General features: G+C 42.0%; 1 protein-coding gene across 1 annotated transcript; it reads left to right on the top strand.

Annotated features, from left to right (window-relative positions):
• The first annotated feature begins 557 nt into the window (after positions 1-557).
• Positions 558-4,835, top strand: LOC137882364 (THAP domain-containing protein 5-like). The gene is made up of 5 exons (XM_068724683.1): positions 558-904; positions 2,396-2,579; positions 3,252-3,958; positions 4,042-4,228; positions 4,404-4,835. Exons 1-5 carry the CDS (start codon positions 831-833, stop codon positions 4,524-4,526), a joined length of 1,275 nt encoding a protein of 424 aa, XP_068580784.1. The 5' UTR covers positions 558-830; the 3' UTR covers positions 4,527-4,835.
• The last annotated feature ends 14,736 nt before the right edge of the window (positions 4,836-19,571 follow it).

The following is a 19,571-nucleotide window of genomic DNA, read 5'->3' as shown; positions in this document are numbered from 1 at the left end:
GGTTAATAACGCATACAAAATAATAGATCATTTTGTATGTATTATTATGGATAAACATCTGACTTTATTGATCCACTGGTGAAATTCACAAGCTACCCAGCAGTTTCGAAAAGAAACGTACACATTTGTGCATCGATAACTATGATTTAATAATATAATTGCATTATTCTAAAATCGGCTATTCTGTATCATTTGGTACAAAGTATTTTAATGCTAATACTTTTGTACTTTTACTTAAGTAACGTTTTGAATGTAGGACTTTTACTTATAACAGAGTTTTTCCACACTGTAGTTGTTTGCTAGTTTCACTAAAGTAAAAGATTCGGAGTACCAACACCGCATTTTACTGGAGCGTTCATAAAAAGTGGAGTCAGTGCCCGATCCCTTCCGACTGTCCGATCTGTTCTGCGCATATGCGGGACCTTCTTCCCAGAAAGCCTGCGGAAAGGCCCGCCCCTACTCTGCCTCTGATTGGCTACTTGCTGCTAAACACTAACGTTAGCCCAGCTATGATGCTAACCGACACTTCGAACTAGATAAGCCAGGTAAGAGCGACTCTGCCACGGCAGCTCACGTTTTTGTTCCCGTCGTCTGAGGAGAGGCTACCCGGTCTGAAGAACGGTTGTTTATATATTTACGAACTCTTTATTTTTAGAGCGAAAGTCTCATTTATTTTACGTCTCATTTATTTGACGTCACGACTCTCAACAGCTGATCGCCAGTCGTCAACTATGCGCCACGAGTTGACAACACACAGCACGAGTTTCACCTTGTTGTGAACGCGGTTGGACACGAAGACAGTCAGCCTCGAACAACACCAGCGACCCGCGATGCCAAAATATTGTTCTGCCCCAAACTGTAAGAATGACTCCGGAAACGGCAGCGACAGGAAGAGCTTCTACAAGTAAGCGTCTTAAACGTGTCTTCTAGCTGTTAGTCCATATTAGCTGTAGTGCTGGTAGAGGCGTCGTCTCTGACTTTAAGGGACGTGTTCCTACCCGATAAGTCAGGCGTTCACCACGTACATTCTTTTCTTACCACGTATTTTAATTCATGAATTAATCACTGTAGGTATTGAGTACATTTTTTTTAATAAGCTCTTAAGTTAAAGTCTTTTGACCTTTTGAATACTGATTGAATCGTGTTTTAAGTTTTATTAACAGGCTAATTCCCCATAAGATATATTTTACGTATTAGTTCTGGACACGCGCTCTTTGGTTATATTTAGTAATTAGAATGTATCTTTTTTTTTTTTTATCTATGGACGCAAATACACAAACTAGTGAAATAAACACCTAAATGTGTATTTTATATGTTTCTTTTCCACTAACCCTGTCCACGTGAAAGAAGGCCCAAACCTTAAAATGAACCAGTGCATGAAAACCCAATGTGTGCGTCTGTAGTGTCTCAGTTAATCCTGGAGCTGATGATTCACAGACAGTATGCATGGCGGAAGACGTACTCAGATCCTTAACTTTAGTAGAAGTAGAAACACCCACGTCTGAAAATACTCCATTAGAAGGAAAAGTTACTTCAGTAAAAGTACAGAAGTATTATCAGTAAAAAATGTACTAAATATATAAAAAGTGAAAGTACTCATCATTTAGATTACATGTCTGTTCATGTTGTTCCTCCATGTGGAGCCTATTTTAGATTCGTTGTGTACCTATGTGTAGGAAAGTACTCCACGATATCACATAATCACATTGTGTGTTTATTTGACAACGGTCAAATAAATGTAGAGTATATGTATAAAGTTGCATGAAATGGAAATACTCATGTACAGTACATGTCAAACTTGTACTCAAAGACAATACTTGAAAACAGTGACCAGGAGAGCATCAACTTTACAAAGTAACAAGCTTTGACTTATTTGACAGTGTCATTTCAAAAGTTGTCTCTATTATTCTGTCTACCTCACACATAATTTTATCTTCAATATTAATGTAATTACGTACAGCGCCACCACTAAGTACGGCTTCATATACTGCAGGTGTTGGGTTGCATTACGCATTATACAGAGTGGCACAAACCAAAACGTGCCAAGTCCACAGTGTCTGGTTTTCAGCTTGGGGAAGTCGGTTTGAGACTTTGGAACACGATCAGTCAGTTTTGGGCCAGCGAAGGCCCTATTAAAACTGTAGCGTTTCTTCTTCTTCTTCTTCTTCTTCTTCTTCTTCTTCTTCTGCCAAATGAATTGGCTTTTTGGGTGCTTTATCATGTTAAAACTCAAAGTTGTCATGCACATCAGGACTGGTGAAATATTTGATATGGAGGTGCGAGGGCCCGTTCATCGCTGCTGTTTTTTTGGTTCTAAACCTTTTCACAGCGTTTCTCTTGAAGAAGCCCAGGTGTTGTCCAGTGTCTCACATTTGTAGTCTTCATTGTGCTCCAGGTTCCCTCTCCAGGACCCGGTCCGGCTGCAGCAGTGGCTGAGCAACATGCGGCGCGGCAGCTGGACTCCCTCTCGGCACCAGTATATTTGCCACGAGCATTTTGCGCCGTCGTGCTTCAAGGTGCGATGGGGGATCCGCTACCTCGAGAGCGACGCTGTGCCCACAGTCTTCCAGGAGGCCGAGGTAAAACGGTCATTATTGGGCTGAATATGATATCATTTTCAGGAAGCTGGTATTTGTTCCTTAACATTTGTACCATTGGAAGTGTTGGGCTGGAAATTTGGAAATTAACCAGAGCAGGCAGCAAAGGTGATAGAGTGAACATAAAGTTTATTAAAAAGATTTGATAATGACACAGAGGCGCTCCTTGATAGTTTCAAGTGAAATTAATTAGCATTTCCACTAATACATAATAATCTGATTAAAATAATAATTTTATTTCATTTCTCAAAAGCAAAATTCTTATCAATTGAAACCTGAGTTAGCGTACGATTGTTGTTATCAATTTAGCCAACATAATTTTGTATCCCAAGATTTCGAGCTATGATTTCTTCAAGATACGATTCCATTGAAAGACAATAAATCTTCATATTCAATTATCGCCCAGCCCTGTGAGAAGATTGAAATCAATGAAAATGTATTAAAAAAACAAAACAGTTATTTAGCACTTAAACAAGCAGATTTGCAAATGTATTGACTGAATTGATTATTTGTGGTATTCAAAGAATAACGAACTTTTGGCCAATGCTGCTAAGATGTCTGATGTCAGTCAGAAAGTATTATCTTAGCACTACTGCAGCTAAACTGTAAACACTGTACTGTTCCTTTTGCTAAACACACATTCCTCCTTTCTAGAAACGGAAAGCGGCAGATCCCAGTGAGAGGGCGCCGAAGCGGCTTCGCGCCACCGGCGACCAAAGCGTAACGGAGTCAGGTGACGGGACGCTGGCTGTCGACGCCGCGGAAACGGAAAGCGAAGCGACGCACACCGTACACCTGTACGAGATCACCGTGGACCCAACGCAGCAAGGAGAAACCGGCCGGCTGGAGGCGAGTGATGCCGGGGAATCTGACCTGGCGTCGGTGAACGAATTCAAAACAGGGCAGAGTTTCCCTTTTACTTTACTCCAGACGGTTAATGCTCTGAGTAACAGCGGGGAGGTGGTCCTGATGTCTGAGTGCCCCGCCGGCGAGGGCCAGGACGAGCTTCTGAACGGAATCACCGCTGCCATCTTCACTCAGGGCCACGGGCTGGTGAGTGAAGACGTGAGCAGCGCCGCGGAGGAGGCCCACGAGACTCAAGTCATCGCCTACTTCGAGACCATCCCGAACGTTTTCCCCGGTGAGGCCGTCGCCCAGCTCAACGTGTGCCCGGACACGGTGCTGTCGTCCGCTCTGAGCTCCAAGCCCATCACGTCCACTCTGCCCATAGTGTCCAAGCACACGCCGCCCTCCCCGACGTCCCTGGTCCTCACCGTGGAAAAGCTGGACACGGAGGACGGAGAGGGGGACGACGGCACGGAGGAGGAGGACGACGGCGCGGAGCGGCTGGAGGAGCACTGGTGAGCACCGACCCTCACATTTCGGAGTGAAGTTGGCAAGTCATTATAAACGCTTTTGCAACCCTTCTCTCCCTCTCTCGCAGCTACCACAAGAGCAGTCTGAGCAAGGAGCAGCTGGAGGCGATCGTGGCCGAGCTGCAGAAGAAGGTGAAAGTGCTGCAGCAGCGCCACCGCCGCCACCTGGAGAAGCTGCTGGGCCTGGAGAACACGGTGAGCCAGCTGAGGCAAAGCAACCTGCTGAACGAGGAGCGCCTGCAGCTGCTGGAGAGGGTGAGGAGCGAACAAGTACTCACACGCAAGTCCAGATTCACTCCAAAATTCAAAACTCGTCGCTGCTCTCAGGTTTCTTTTAGCTGTCGGTGTTTTCTAATATTTCATCGGGACGCTCCGTTAAACGTGCTCTGCGACTCTTTGCGTTCACTCTTTGTTGTCCCCTCATTGCCAGGCTTACATACAGACCAGCGCAGCGGTGTCGGACGCCGGGGGGACCGTGACCATCATCTACGAAGAGGACGACGACGCTGCGTACTTGTACACTCCGCTGATCACCGTCGACGAGAAGCTGTGAGACTGACCGTCTGCCGCCCTCGGTGCCAGTCAGAGTCGGGGGAAAGGGACGACGTCGTTAAAAACAAAATGCTACCTAATTTTTGTTTGTCTCCTAACAAATTGTATGAAACGTTTTGTCGGATCTGCTGTGAGCTTTGCACAAATATGGATGAGTAATATGGGACGGTGTTGAATGTGTTTTCTTTTTCTTTTTTTTTTTAAGCGTTCCACCCTCTGCCCCTGCCCTCCTTCCTCCAACCACTTGTTTCACTTGTAACGTATTTTTTGTTTGTGATGATAAACATATCCAATTAAAAAATAACTTTCATTGAGGTTTTTGCTTCACTTCTACAGTTTATGTACATTTTAGCTTTCAAAGAAGACCCAAAGATTACATAAACCAACTCATGAAAGTTTAAGCACCTATTTTCATGTAGCTACGTGGATCTTTGATTCAACAGTGATCGTGAGGAGCTGATTTGAACAGGACCGTGTAAATGTTACAGTAGTGATTAAGACTGATCATTTATTCTACATAGTATATTTTTATTCAGGAGGAAAGAAACCCATAAGTCAAAGAGAAACAATGTTTGACAGAAAGCAACGTGACTGTGATTAAATCTCACAGTGAAACTGGATCAGAGGGTTTTACCTTTGTCAATGTTACAGACATGAAGTAGTTCTCCATTTTACTCAGCCAAATGATCCAGATACATACCCTATGTTCAATCAACCACTAGGGGGCGATACAGTAAATTGCCCTTTTTCTGCATTTTTAGTCTATTTTCCTCGTTTTCTGGCGAGTCCTACAGACTTTATGCAATCGACGTCAAATTTGGTCAGGATGATCTACAGGCTACGTCCCACACATCCACTCACTGACCTCACTGCCATCCACAGCTCACCTGTTTTGCTTTTGAATTTGTTTGCTGTTAATTTAACTGCATTTCACTGATGAGATCAGTTCCAGTTTTTAAATGAAAGTGGAACTTGTATGATCAAAGACCATCCTCACACAATATACCATGTTTTGTTTCACTTCAGTCAGTATCATTTTAATTTCGCAAATGAATATGATTCTGCATTAATGCATGGCATAAACTCATAGGCTGCTGCTGTTATTTATCATGTTTGTATTAGTCTACATTTCAGTTGCTGGATGTAGCCTCATAGTTTCAATATGGTGTTTCAAATGCAGCTTGGCTCGACGGGCACGCTCAAGTGTCCCGTCTGCAGGAAAACAACAATGCGCATGCCCAACACCTTGGCAGGGGAAGCGGAGGGCACTCGCCCAGCTGCAAATTGTTTGGCTGATTGTCAAGTGGGCTGACTGATTGATTGCTCGTCGATGGCAGGAGTTGGCAGAGCGAAGATAGTAACTGCGGTCACCATAAACAATGTGTATTGTGAAAGTTTCATTCAGAAGAAAAAGCTGAGGTTAAACACTGCGGTGCCCACCAGTGTTGTTATTAACCAAACCTCTAGTAAAAATCAGCAGATTTAACGTGAAAGTGGTTCTACAGGGCAGGGACGTGCGGTCAGGGGAGGCGGTGACCTGTCATCATGACAAGTAAAAAACAAATAATGCTAAAATAAAATAAATATTAACATTTCTCTACTGATCTGTGCTATAAATGTAATTTCTGTAGGATTCCAATCATTTTTATAATCAAAATCTCTGAATTAGCGCATGTCCTGTTCAAACAAAGAGGAGACAGTGAGGTGAGGCAGTGACGAGCTGTTCCTCACCTCAGATTGTGAATCCCTCACTAACTGGGTTGAGCGCGTGCCTTTTGCTTTCTCATTGTTTGTCATCACTGTAATATCTGTAGACACTTTTATTATATGTCCTTTCTTTACATAGAATAGGTAATGTATTTCACGTATGTGTAGAACATATTTAGTGTTGCTGATCTGACAGAAACCGCAGTGAAAAAGCACAGCGGGGCAAACATTACTCTGCCTCAAAGAAGAGGGCGTGCGAGAGCCCACGGGTCGGGTTCATGCTTGTTCTGTCGTTACTCTTCTTCTACACTTTTCTTCTTCTTATATTTTGCTTTGACCACAAACATGTAAGATTCTATATCCAAGTTTAAAAATGTCTCAAAAAACAAGGAAATATGACCAAATCAACAGCAATTCAACGTCTGACAGGTAAAGTAACCTTTTATGTGTTTGTTGTTCTCTTTATACATCCGTGGTTGTTACGCAGATTATCGCGGAATCTCACGATGTTCGCGGGTGGTGCCCGCGAGCGCTACGCTTCTGCAACGCTCCCGGTGGGGCAGATCGGTGGGGCAGGTCCCGGTGTAATCAAATATGTACCTTACCTATGTGTGTGTAAAGAATGCTGATATGAAATATGAAAAACAACCAGTAGTCAATGTGCAAGCTGCCAATTGAATGGTAATTTAAGTTTCTCTATTGGGTTGATATATTTGTAAATCTGATTTATGTAGTGTCAGTGCCTCACCAGACACGAACCTCTTTTTTCTTTAGGAAAAAGCACTGAAACGAGTTTTTGAAAACACTATACATCTTATTTTAATTGAATAAAGTAATTAGTTGATATTTTAATTCTGTAACTATTATTCTCTAATCAAACTTAAAATAATTTAACTTTAAAGCTGAATTAAGTGATAACAAAATACATTTAAAAAAATCACATCTACCATGTAATCACAGCTTTTTTTTAATTTAGGGTAAGTTTAAACTCCCCTCACTGTCATCCATCAACGCTGCTTGTATTGGACTGAATTGTAAGTTTCGATATTGTAAAAATTTACTTATTTTTTGATCAGTCTAGATGATGCAAATTGTGGTCTCCAGTGTCAAAGTCTGACGTGATGTGCCGCATGCAGGGACCGGTGTTACGGTTTAACTAGGGACCCTGTTAACTGGCGACCTTCAGCCGAATGCGTCTGTTGTTGTCGTAGTTACGGCAGCTGTTGTAAATAGGCAGATAACACGTAGCTGTCCTCGTGAATGCCGCATTGATTAGTTTTGCATTACAGTGTCAAACCTTCTCATTGACGCATTCGGCTGAAGGTCGCCAGTTAACAGGGTCCCTAGTTAAACCGTAACACCGGTGTAAAAACACGATGTAAGAACTCTTTTCCTCTTATTTTTGTTCCCGTTGATTTCTGGGATTCACCAATGTTTTCTTAATTTTGCTTATTTTTATTCAACAGTACTTAAATTTCACCGCTGCTGAAGTTATTATTATTTCTTCTTCTTCCAGCCTTTTCTTGGTGGCATCCATATCTTGTTTGCACACGACACAACACCTGCCCTTATATAGTCTTACGGTGACAATTGCCTGCTAATTATCAACTATCAGCCACACGCCTTCAATTTATGATCAACTGTTCATCATACAGCACATCTGGTTAGGGGCAGAAGAACGTTTGCTGCGTCTCGATTTGACTTTCATTATTTCATTTTTTTTTGTGAGAGAAATTTAAGTGACGGTTGCTGTCTGATTGAACGGAAGTGACTAGAATTCTGCCAGCGTAAACTCCAGTGCTGCTGTCTAACTTGTGTAACAGCAGCAACGTTTTACACAACCAGTGACAGAGATCTGACTGGAATCTACAGTGGGCGTTCCTAATCCATTTGCGGTTTGCGTACGTCTACACACCTAAAAGCTGAAAGATTTGTGTGCTATTAAGACGATGTAATGTATATACTGTGAAGTCTGGCACTTGAACTGTACTACACCTACGTTTTTCAGGTTTCACACGTTCCACATGGGCACAGTGTTGAACAATGTTTTGGGACTGTAGTTGTGCATGGGACGGAAATACAAAACTTTTAAGAACGGAACCAAAAACTTTTCAATCTCGAGCAGATTTGACCTGTTTCTGTTTCTAAAATTATATAATTAGCTGCAGTTTAGTCCATTCACTGCTCCTGTGAAACGTGGATACTCCCATATCATTATCATATAAGCATTACACACACACACACGCACACACGCACGCACGCACGCACGCACGCACGCACACACTAAAAGTAAACCTATGAATCTTTCTATTTCATTTTACACTCAATTTAAATAACTTAACTAACATTATTATTTAATGTATTTCAGTTATATTTTGAACTTGTCTAATCTTTAACCTCCCTAATGGTTAGAACATTAAGTGTAAATACGTACACTATTAGTGTGGTGAGCACACTGACAATTTTAAAGAAATATTAATTTCTTTAAAAATAGGCAGTTTGATTGTATCGGTTATTGCACAGGATTCATTGTGCAGCATATAACAGAGCACCAATAACAGCCAATGTAGGGTTTTCTTTCATGACGCTGCTGTGATTGAAGACTCCTCTTGTAGGTCTTTAGTATGACCACTTGAGGGCGCCATCATATTTTTCTTTGATATTACCTTTTAGATAAAACACACGAATGCTCATTCTTTTGCTTCCGCTTCTCTGTTCCAATACATTAAGAAATTATGAAAAACATGTTTACATGAAAAATGAGTGTTTAATCAGACTTGTCCTTTTTAAATGAACACTCTCAAATCTGACTGAGGATTATTTATTTTTTTATGACCTCCACCTGACAAAGTGTCTTTGCACTATGTTTAACGTTTGGTTTGATGGTACCAGCATCCATTTCATTTTGCCAAGTGCCTTGCTCTACTCCTCTCGGCCGGAAGCTGTTCAGTGAGTTGAGAATGTTACACACTGCTGTCACCTCAAAGTTTAACCTGATTTAATTGCTGCTGCAGAACTGTAAAGTAATGAGAGTTAGTGTTTCTTATCTCTGCTCAGCTGAGAGGCACTGTGCTGGAATGTAAGGGAGGGACCTGCTCTTTTTATCTGACCTGGAACTTTATCAGCAGGTACATTTGAGGGTACGTTGGCCTCAACAATGAGCTAATATAGATGTTCCACCGAAATACGTAAAGTGATTTTTCCAGTACAGCCTGACCCAAGAGATCCTTTGGCTCACATTCCTGTGTACCTTCTGCACACCAGCCTCCCTTAACTTCCTCATTTCATTTTGGCACAGAAGAAAAAAGGGAGCAAATATACATTTTAGAGAATCCTAAAACATTTTTGTTTGCCGCTGATACTAATGACCAATCACTGATGATCCGTATTGCCAGATACTTTATTGTTTGATTATGATTACAGCAGCTGGTTTACAAGGCTCCAGACCATTTTTTTTTTTTTTTTTTGACACTGTCCAAAAAAATCAATTTCAACCGCTCTGAAGTCGGTCGGTGTAAACCAGGGGTTGGCAACCTTTACTATCCAAAGAGCCATTTTGCCCTATTTTCCACCAAATCAAATTTGTCTGGAGCCGCAAAAGCTATTTGATATCACAGCTTATACATTTTATATGTAGTTATATTACAGTCATTTAGCTGACGCTTTTATCCAAAGCGACTTACAATTCAGTATCTATCTACACACCGTAGGACACATTGACATGAGACTAGCAGAGCAGGAGCTGGGGATCGAACCGCTAACCCTCTGATTGAGAGGCGCCCCTGCTCTCCACTTAGCCACGGTCACTAAAACTATAGTTTGTATTTATGAAATTACAGAACAAGTATAAAGATAATTCTTGACATTTTATTGTTATTTTACCTGTTATAACAATATCAAACTCTTATGAAGAGGAGAAAAAAACTTGCTCAGTTTGCTACAGCAGTTGAGAAATCGCTCTTTTTCGCTCATCTCCAGCGTGATACTTTTCAGCATATGCTGTGTGATTGTTCTGGAAGGGTCTTTCTACATTACATTTTTTGTTGTTTGCAAATTTCTCGCCACATATCAAGCATACAGGTAAGCCAGCATCATTGGCAGGGAAAGCAAATGAATACGTCCACGCAGAATTAAACTCTCTATTTTCCTCCATGACTTTTCTTTTGAGGATTTATCCATTGATAGTGTACCGAGGGTGGGGGTCTGCAAATCATGATTAGCCACCTGCAGGGAAAGGTGCTTGGCAGCGACGTAATAGGATGTGACGCACATTTTAGTTGACAAGATATTAAAACAATTTTAATTTTTAGTCACCTCTAATGGTGCGTTCACACTCGCCGTGGCTTATTGCCCTGGAAGCCGCTCGACTGTCCGCCATTTATTTCCGCCATCAACCATGGAAAAAAGAACCTCTATTTCTGCTTAGTACTTGTTGTGGAAATCCCAGATATCCCGGGAAACTAAATGCCATCTTGTCTGGGTTCATAACATAGTCCGGAGGAGCTCCGTGAATTTTATCGAGCTGTATTCACTGTGTCTAGCCACACGTTGGCTGGTTTACTACAGCTGTATGAATACAAAACAAACAGATTTTGCTGTGATTTAACTGCAATAAATGGACAAAAATGATACCGAAATAACTACTCATCTCAACGATGATAGGCTATCGCGCCGTAGCGTCACGCCATTTTTTTGGAGAAATTTCAACTCGCAGGAATTCGCGATTGACACAAATTTGCATCAATCGTGCCAAACGCGCAGCTCATCTCATCTTCAACCACTTATCCGGGATCGGGTCGCGGGGGCAACAGCTCCAGCAGGGGACCCCAAACTTCCCTTTCCCGGGCCACATCAGCCAGCTCTGACTGGGGGATCCCGAGGCGCTCCCAGGCCAGTTTGGAGATATAGTCCCTCCACCTGGTCCTGGGCCTCCCTCGGGGTCTCCTCCCAGCTGGTCGTGCCTGGAACACCTCCCTAGGGAGACGCCCAGGTGGCATCCTCACCAGATGCCCGAACCACCTCAACTGGCTCCTTTCCACGCAAAGGAGCAGCGGCTCTACTCCGAGTCCCTCATGGATGACCGAACTTCTCACCCTATCTCAAAGGGAGATGCCAGCCACCCTCCTGAGGAAACCCATTTCGGCCGCTTGTACCCACGATCTAATTCTTTCGGTCATAACCCAGTCCACATGACCATAGGTGAGGGTAGGAACGAAGATTGCCCGGTAGATAGAGAGCTTTGCCTTGCGGCTCAGCTCTCTTTTCGTCACAACGGTGCGGTAGAGCGACTGCAGTACCGCCCCAGCTGCTCCGATTCTCCGGCCAATCTCACGTTCCATTGTTCCCTCACTCGCGATCAAGACCCCGAGGTACTTGAACTCCTTCACTTGGGGTAAGGACTCATTCCCTACCCGGAGTGGGCAATCCACCGGTTTCCTGCTGAGAACTATGGCCTCAGATTTAGAGGTGCTGATCCTCAGCCAAACGATTTTGTCAAAGCCTGAGGCTGTGTCCACACTACTACGTTTCCATTTGAAAACGCATATGTTTTGCTACGTTTACACTGAGCGTCCACACTACGCCGCAGTTTTCGAGCATCGAAAACGGAGGAGTTTGAAAACTCCGGGTTTACCTCTTCGTGTGGACGCTCGTAAACGCATACGTGATGACTAGACACCCATCTTCGGTACTTGATTGGTTCTTATCAGTCACGACATGTCCTTCCCTGATTCGTCACGCCCCTTTACGTGACTCTTTCCCGGAAGATAACAAACAACATTGATTACCATTCGACTACCAGCTTAAATTCAACATGGACAACTGATTACAGGCTTACTGACCTTGTTGTCTTTTTTAGCAGCTGTTGTCCAGTTAAAGTCTGCATTTACTAGTGGGGTTATCAGACCTACGGAGCGGCCGTGTTCTGCACAACTATTGTGAAGTCCACACACATAAACTATAAAGGAACAAAACATGAATTGCTCTCCAGTAAGGAAAGTAATAATAAAAATACAATCTTTTATTTCCTTACTCTCCTTTTTACTCATTCAAATAAATATCATTAGGGTCATTCCTACTATTCGGTGCCATTTCAGCCAGGTTTACGTCTATCAAAATGTTTTTCATTTTCCATGATTTTTATATTTCATCTGAAAGAGAGCTTTTTAAACTATAAGAAAAATATATTGGTCAAGCTCAGGATATGATGGTCTAATAATTTTTACCAATTCTTTACATGTGAGCAAGACCAAATGTCCACCCTGTTACAGGACATTCACATCTCTGTTAATGTGTTTTGTACACAGGTATTGTAGTAATTACATTTTCTAAGAGTAAGAATGTCTCTTTGAATAAGTATTTACAAACAAGCATTAATTTGAAAAAAGTTATCTATTTTAAGGGACAATGTAATTTATCCACATTTCTTTTAGAATTAAAGGGAATTTCAATGGAATTTAAATCTCTTTAAAAGAAAGCCTTTATGTTCTCTTTGCATTCATCTGTAATAATAATAGTAATCTGTTGCCCTGCCTTCCTTTCAAATATTATGAGCCCTCCATCTTTGACCTCACTTCTTTGAAAAGCCCAGAGTCATTGCCTAAAACATAGTTAGCATATTGTCACAATTTACAATCAATCTAACATATATTTGGTTCCGTATACAACCGCTCTAGAACGGGCGTTTTCTACCTGTTATTGTAAAACCATCCCTTTCTTAACCCTCTGAACTCCACTAACCGCTAACCATTAGTTATTCATTTATTTATTTATATATATATATGTATGCATTTATATATTAGGGACAGTGCATATTAATCAACATTTCAAAGTAAATGTGTCAGAGTTAGAGCTTGTGAGCTAATGTATCTAATAATACCCCAACCTGATGTATGCATGTTCTTTAAACCTAACCTTAATCCAAGTGTTCACCCTAAAAGAAAGGGGAGTCCCCACAATGTGACTGTCAACCGATTTATGTCCCCACAACATGAATAATACATGGCCTGACTAACACACTCACACACCTAACCATCAACTCTCTCAGGTGTCAATGATTGTGTATGGGCTTTCGACATCCATCGTGAATGGTAGGTAGGTTTCTTGCAACGCGATGGCTCGTACTTTGTTGAGGAAGTCGTACGTATCCTTGAGGTAGCTGTTGTCGGGTGGAGAGGGGGTTTAAATTGTGATCCAGGAATTCCGCTATCTCAGTGGCAGGCAATTATTTTTGCCAAGGGGCCACATGAGAAACAGGGACTGTTGTGGAGGGCCGGACCAACAGACTGAACTGGATCCTGCTCTATATTCTACCACCTCTTTATAAAAAGTAAATTGTGTGGTTTTGATAAGCCGTGAGTGGTAAGAGTAAATATTATGATCAGTGGTGAAATGTAGCTAAGTCTATTTTACTGTACTTATGTACAAATTCAAGGTACTTTACTTGAGTATTTCCATTTTATTCAACTTTGTACTTCCACTCCACTACAAACCTTTCCTAACTACCCAAACTGAGCAACACAGTATAACAGAGTTAAAATAAGCTCCACCTGAAACATCTGCAGCAGGAATAATGATCCAAACAAATATACATTTGTAATATCCATATATAATAGTAAAACACTGACAGGGATCATGTTTCGGATAAATTAGTACTTTTATTACAATTGTTTGTCCTCATTTTCTGTTTTGTCAGTTCAGAGAACCAACATCTTCTGAGCATGTTGCTTTTGCAGCTAAGCTGGCAAAGCCTCAGTTGTCCGTGTCCGCTCTGCATCACCAACACATCCCAGGTAGACAAAATGACCCGGCACAGCTCCGGCGTAAGCTCGGCATGTCGGAAGAAACATGGCGGGCGGAGTCCGGTTGCCGACTCAGCTGAGACTCGGGATGAATTACGCGCCACAATCGGGCCAAATACACCTGCCTCATTCCGATGGCCGACACTGCCATTGTTGGGATTGCAGTGATGCTGCTGCTTGCACACATCCACGAACGTACTAACGTACGGAAATTGAAATAAAAAACAGCAGCAGTCGTCTTCAAAATAAAAGCAATGCAGCTGTACTCCGTGCATGATGTACAGTTATTTACGCTTTATGTTTTCCCATTGACGTCTTGCGGGCCAGTCGGCGACAGCCAACGGGCCGGATATGGCCCGCGGGCCGTACAATGCCCAGGTCCGCGCTATCTGGTTGCTTTCGCTGCCACAGTCTGACACTATTGGACGTCCTGGAGGTGCTTTGAAGGAGACTGGCCATGTTTCTGGAGATTTGTGGACCTTAGGTAGGAGGTAGAAGTGTCTTTTCAGTGGCGTGTCCTGTGTCATGAGGTAAATCCGATGTTTTTTGGCTATTGCATGTTTTTAGACCATTGCATCCAGGATCTTTTCAATTTGGTTGGCTGTTTCCATGTATATGGGGGCTGGAGGAAAGGTTTATGATGGATTTGTCATTCATCAGGAGAGGGTTTGTTGGGGGTAAGTGTCCAATCCTAAAAAAGTCTTCCAGTGGTTCAACATTTCTCTGGACGTGTTCCATGTCCAGTGGATGTTGTCTGCTTCTGTTTGGAAAGCCTCTCTTTTGAGACAAGAGATGGGGTTAGGGGTCTCCGTTATGATGCAGTTGAGGACTTTGATGTTTGATCTTGGCATTTTTCCCAAAGCATTGATGACTGGGATTTAGATTTCTGCGAGTGGGAAGATGGCCTGAGTATTGCAGCTGTTTTATATTTTTATTTTTATATTTTGCTCCAGGAGGGTGGTGTTTCCACGGATCCTGTCATTAATGCCAAATGCCAACACTACCTTGTTGACTGCGGAGGAGGTCGGTTTTTTTTCTCAGGAGATAGGTGGCTTGTGTTTCCTCCAGGGTAGCTATCCACCTGGACTCGGTCGTCTGGGATTGTTGGCAGTCGGGCGATGTTTGAGTCCCCAATAATCAGGATTAGTCTTGTCGGGTTAAGGGTCCAGTTGGAGTTTTTATTGCCCTTGTGTTCGTGGCGTGTACATTTGTGTAGTGGAGGGGAAGGACTGAGGTCGAAGGCCGCTATCAGTAGGGGTTTGGAGGGACCTGGTAGCGTTAGTGGGTGTTAGGGGTTGTTGGGTCCGTGGTGACATTTGTGACTTTGGAGGTGACGTTTGTTCTACCGTACTATTTCTAGGAAGCCACAACGCTCCTCCGCCATCTTCGAAGTTTTCAGTGCTATGTGGTGTAGGTTGGGTCTCAGGTGGTGAGGGTCTAATCAGTGTTGCCAACTTGGCGACTTTCTTGCTAAATCTGGCGACTTTCTGAACCCTCTTGGCGACCTTTTTTTGTCAAAAGCTACAAATCTAGTGACTTTTTCTGGTGTTGTTGGAGACTTTTCTGGTGTTTTGACTCTGACGTGAAAGCACGTACCGTTCTACAGTTACTGTCGTGAATGAGCAGCGGGTGTTACCGTGGGCCGCCCACTCACAGCCTCGCGGAGCAGTCCCAGCTGCAGTCAGAGCAGAGAGGTGACGGATGGATCGCACATCTACACAGCCGCCGCTGATCCAGCCATGGCTTACGGAGCAGGATGTAACGGTGAATATTCATGGGTATACAGACTGACAATGCCTCCGTTATGACGGTGATTAACAATGGGGTCCATAAGAAGTGATGGCCTATTTCAATGGCACAACAAAAATAAAAAAATCAACAGAAGAAAGTACATTTGTAGTTCTAAACATATTAAGGTTTTTTTTTTTACTCACTTTTTACAATTAGGCAATGACGTCATTTAGTGACTTCTAGCGACTTTTAGGACAGCCAATAGCTACTTTCCTTACTGAGGAGTTGGCAACACTGGGTCTAATCGGACGTGGTCATAGTGAGGGTCTGTTGTTTGTTGTTAGTTCCCTGTAGCCAAAGTTTGACAGGGAACGGGGCCTTCTATCGGTACGGGGTGGCGAAGGTTCTTCTGTTCCGGTGTCGTGTGCAGTGTCCTCCATCGGGGTGATGTGGTTTGAGTGGGAGGTTGAGGATGCGTATCTTGCTGGGGGATTACTCATAGATGTTAAAGTTGTCGAGGGTCGTAATGTTCTTGTTGAGTTGTGATTTTCTGTGCGGTCCTGTGGTCCCCGTGCTTTATTTTGTTGTTGTTGGGTTATGGGGTAAGTTGTCTGTCGTCCTTCAAGGTAGGTGGTGGATTGGTTTTAACATTTAATTTTAACATTTTAAATTGTTAAATTTGTATTATTATTTGCAATACTAAAATTGTTTGTCCTCTACATTGTGCTAATAATATATCATCATTTTAGAGGCTTACTAAGAAACCACATCCACATTTCTCAGTTGAAAGCCAATATTGCACATCCCGGTTTAATCAGCATCTTTAAAGTCAGCCCTTTGACCTTTTGGCTGTTATATATCATCAATAATCAGTTTTATGTTTTGTATATCTAGTCGACAGTGACAGAGAATGACTTCCAAAAATAAAGCAGAATATACTTTACCTTCATAAGAATTGGGCATTTTTAGGAGGAAGATGTTAGTAATTCAAGTATGTGTGTTGACACAAGTCAAGGGGGATCCTGATTTGGAAAATATAAGTAATTTGGGTGTGTAACGGTAAAAAAAACAAACTTCCTGATAGGCTTTAGTTCTGCATTCTATTTACCTTTCAAACACCATAGTAACATGTCCACAGTTGGACAGTACTGTGTAAGAGTACTGTGTAATGAGACACAAAGAAGACGCAAGTGTAATAAACAGTATATTACTACAGCTTTTATACTGCCGATGCAAAGAGCAGCCATCTTGGATTTTGAGGTCGGGGTTGGTGAGGTTAGTATACTTTTGGAGTAAAAAATCTGACTTCAGGTGACCTTCAAGTCATATACTGTAAATAAGTAGTGGACGTAGTTCCCGTGACATCACCAATTGGTTTGTGGACTATGGTTTTGAAGCCTAGAGTTTGGTATATTTGGCCGTTGCCATCTTGGTTTTTTGCGACCTGAAGTGACATGAGAGGATGGAGCTAAGTACAACCAAATACTGAAGACGTATTTAGGCGACCGAAATGTTAAAAATAATTTTCATGAACTGAAACCACACTGTGAGAGGGTTACTGTTGTAAGACGAAAACACAGACGACACCCAAACCGGACAATGCCGTGGTAGCGTCCGATTTATCACAACGTAGCCACGCCCCAAAGCGTATGGTCTATTTTACTTTAAATGGACCATAATTTACTAAATGAACATCATGCTGTATGGAAGAAGACTTGAAACTAGAGATTGAGACCATAAACTCATGTTCACAATGTTTACTGAGGTAGTAAATCAAGTGAGAATTGGGGTCATTTTCATATAGACTGCTCTACTATCAGACTTCCTTTTGAAACCAGAGGAGACGCCTCCTGATGGCCATTAGAAACTGCAGGTCGATGGTACTTCCACATTGGCTTCACTTGTCAGAACCGGAGGTTAAGTAAAGTTAAACTGTCCGACTTCACGGTTCAAATGGATGGCAGCATTATACCGAGTACTGTGCCTCGATACAACTCCTTTCAGGAGAGAAAATGTTCTTTAGAAGACTTTGGTCGGACACGGCTCCTGCTGAGAAAGTTTCAAACAGAAAAGCTATCATGGTTCTGTAACTTTGATTCACAGAGAAGCATTCTTGTTGAATCAATTCCTTTGTGGGTCTGTTGTGGTTCAGATTTGGATTTAGATAACTTGCTGTTGCAGGTAAGAAACCTCAGGAGTGAATTGCTGTTCCCACTGAGTGGACAGAGTGAGCCTGTGTTATTTTCAGGGAGGGAGGGGGGTTGCTTTCTCTTTCTGACTTCAGGTGCCAGGCAACCTCTCGGCCCTTCACATTCCCCAGTATCGGTCATGTGACCAGAGTTTGGCCAGAGCCAGCAGAGCATGACCAGAGACACTCAGAATGCAGGTTTTTTTTCTTTTTCTGACAGTCAGCCAGGTTTAGGTATTTGATTAGATTCAGTTTCATCTAGCCTTTAGGAACCTTTGGTTTACTAGGCCTATGTATGCTATATTGTTGATTGTTGTTTCTTGTCAAAATATGAAAATCTTTAAAAGAAAAAAAAAATGAAGCATTTCATTTTATTTGCTACCATTTATATCAAGGGTGGCTTTGTGTAAGAATCAATGATTAGCTTAACAATGACCAAACATGCCTAAGGCTTTAAGACAAGTCACTGGAACAGCACACAGGAAACTGTTCACCAGTAAACACGCTCTGCCATCATGATGCTCTGTTGAAAGAGATCAGTTTATTTGCTCCATATGTTGTTTTTTTACTGTTTTGGTTAGTGTTATGTGATATCCCACACAGGCCTTTACTTTTACTGTAGCGGATCATTTGTCATTTAGACAGGATATAAGGAGATTCAAACTAAGAAATTGGGGTTTTCATCAGTCAAAAGCCAATTTGTAAAAAATAATCAGACACTATATTAAACAGATGTAGAGATTTTAAAATGTGTTTAATATAAATGTGTGTGTGTTTTACTTTTGAAAAGAATGTATATATATATATATATATATATACATTCTTTTCAAAAGTAAATAATTGTATCCTAAATGAATACAGAAATTCAAAGATTTCTGCAATTTTACTAGAATCTTTGCATTATATAACTTTGTCAGGACCTACATTGGAGCAATAGATAATCTGATTTACCAAAACCACACATCAAAAAACTATTTTACCCAAATGTACAAAAGATATTTTCTCAACTGCCACATTGTTTCAAAAACATCCTCCTGAGTCTTGGAAGTAGGAAACCTTTTTGTATTTAGGAATGTAATTGACTAACGAGTCCATATTCCATCTCAGCTACAGACTGTATGTTACCTACTGATTTGCTCCTGCCTGACCTACAGTTTCTCTGCAGAGTATCTATAAAAATGTTGTTTTTTAACTCAAATGTAATCTTTTTGAATAATCATTAGAATTTCAAATGAGCTCTGATCTGTAGTTACTGTCATCATGACCAGATGTCAAGCCGTTTCTTGTCCTTTTGTGTGAGGCGACATTGATATGGGAGCAAGACGCGACAGTTGGAAAGTAATGTGATATAGCACCAAGGGAAGGCCCCTATATTTACTATAAGGTGGTTATAAATGTTTCACGCAGCTTCTTTTGTCAGGTGTGGTTGCATGTGTTTTCAAAACTAGACTGCTGTAAGGCTTGACTCATGTCTATCACGGAAACTCTGGCTGATTAAATGTGCTAGAGTCTCGATAACCGTGCTCTGCATTGGTGCATCTCATCATGACGTAAAGTTCACAAAGGTAGCAGGAAAAAAAGGACAGTGGAGGATTGAAGGGAAGTTTGCTGTCTCTGGGAA

Source organism: Cebidichthys violaceus, unplaced genomic scaffold, assembly GCF_023349555.1.
Source record: "Cebidichthys violaceus isolate CVI_PGR_0920_01 unplaced genomic scaffold, fCebVio1.0.p SCAF_1, whole genome shotgun sequence".
Classification (NCBI taxonomy): domain Eukaryota; kingdom Metazoa; phylum Chordata; class Actinopteri; order Perciformes; family Stichaeidae; genus Cebidichthys; species Cebidichthys violaceus.
The sequence above is the reverse complement of the archived record's forward strand: the minus strand, read 5'-3'. Positions and strand labels throughout refer to the sequence as shown.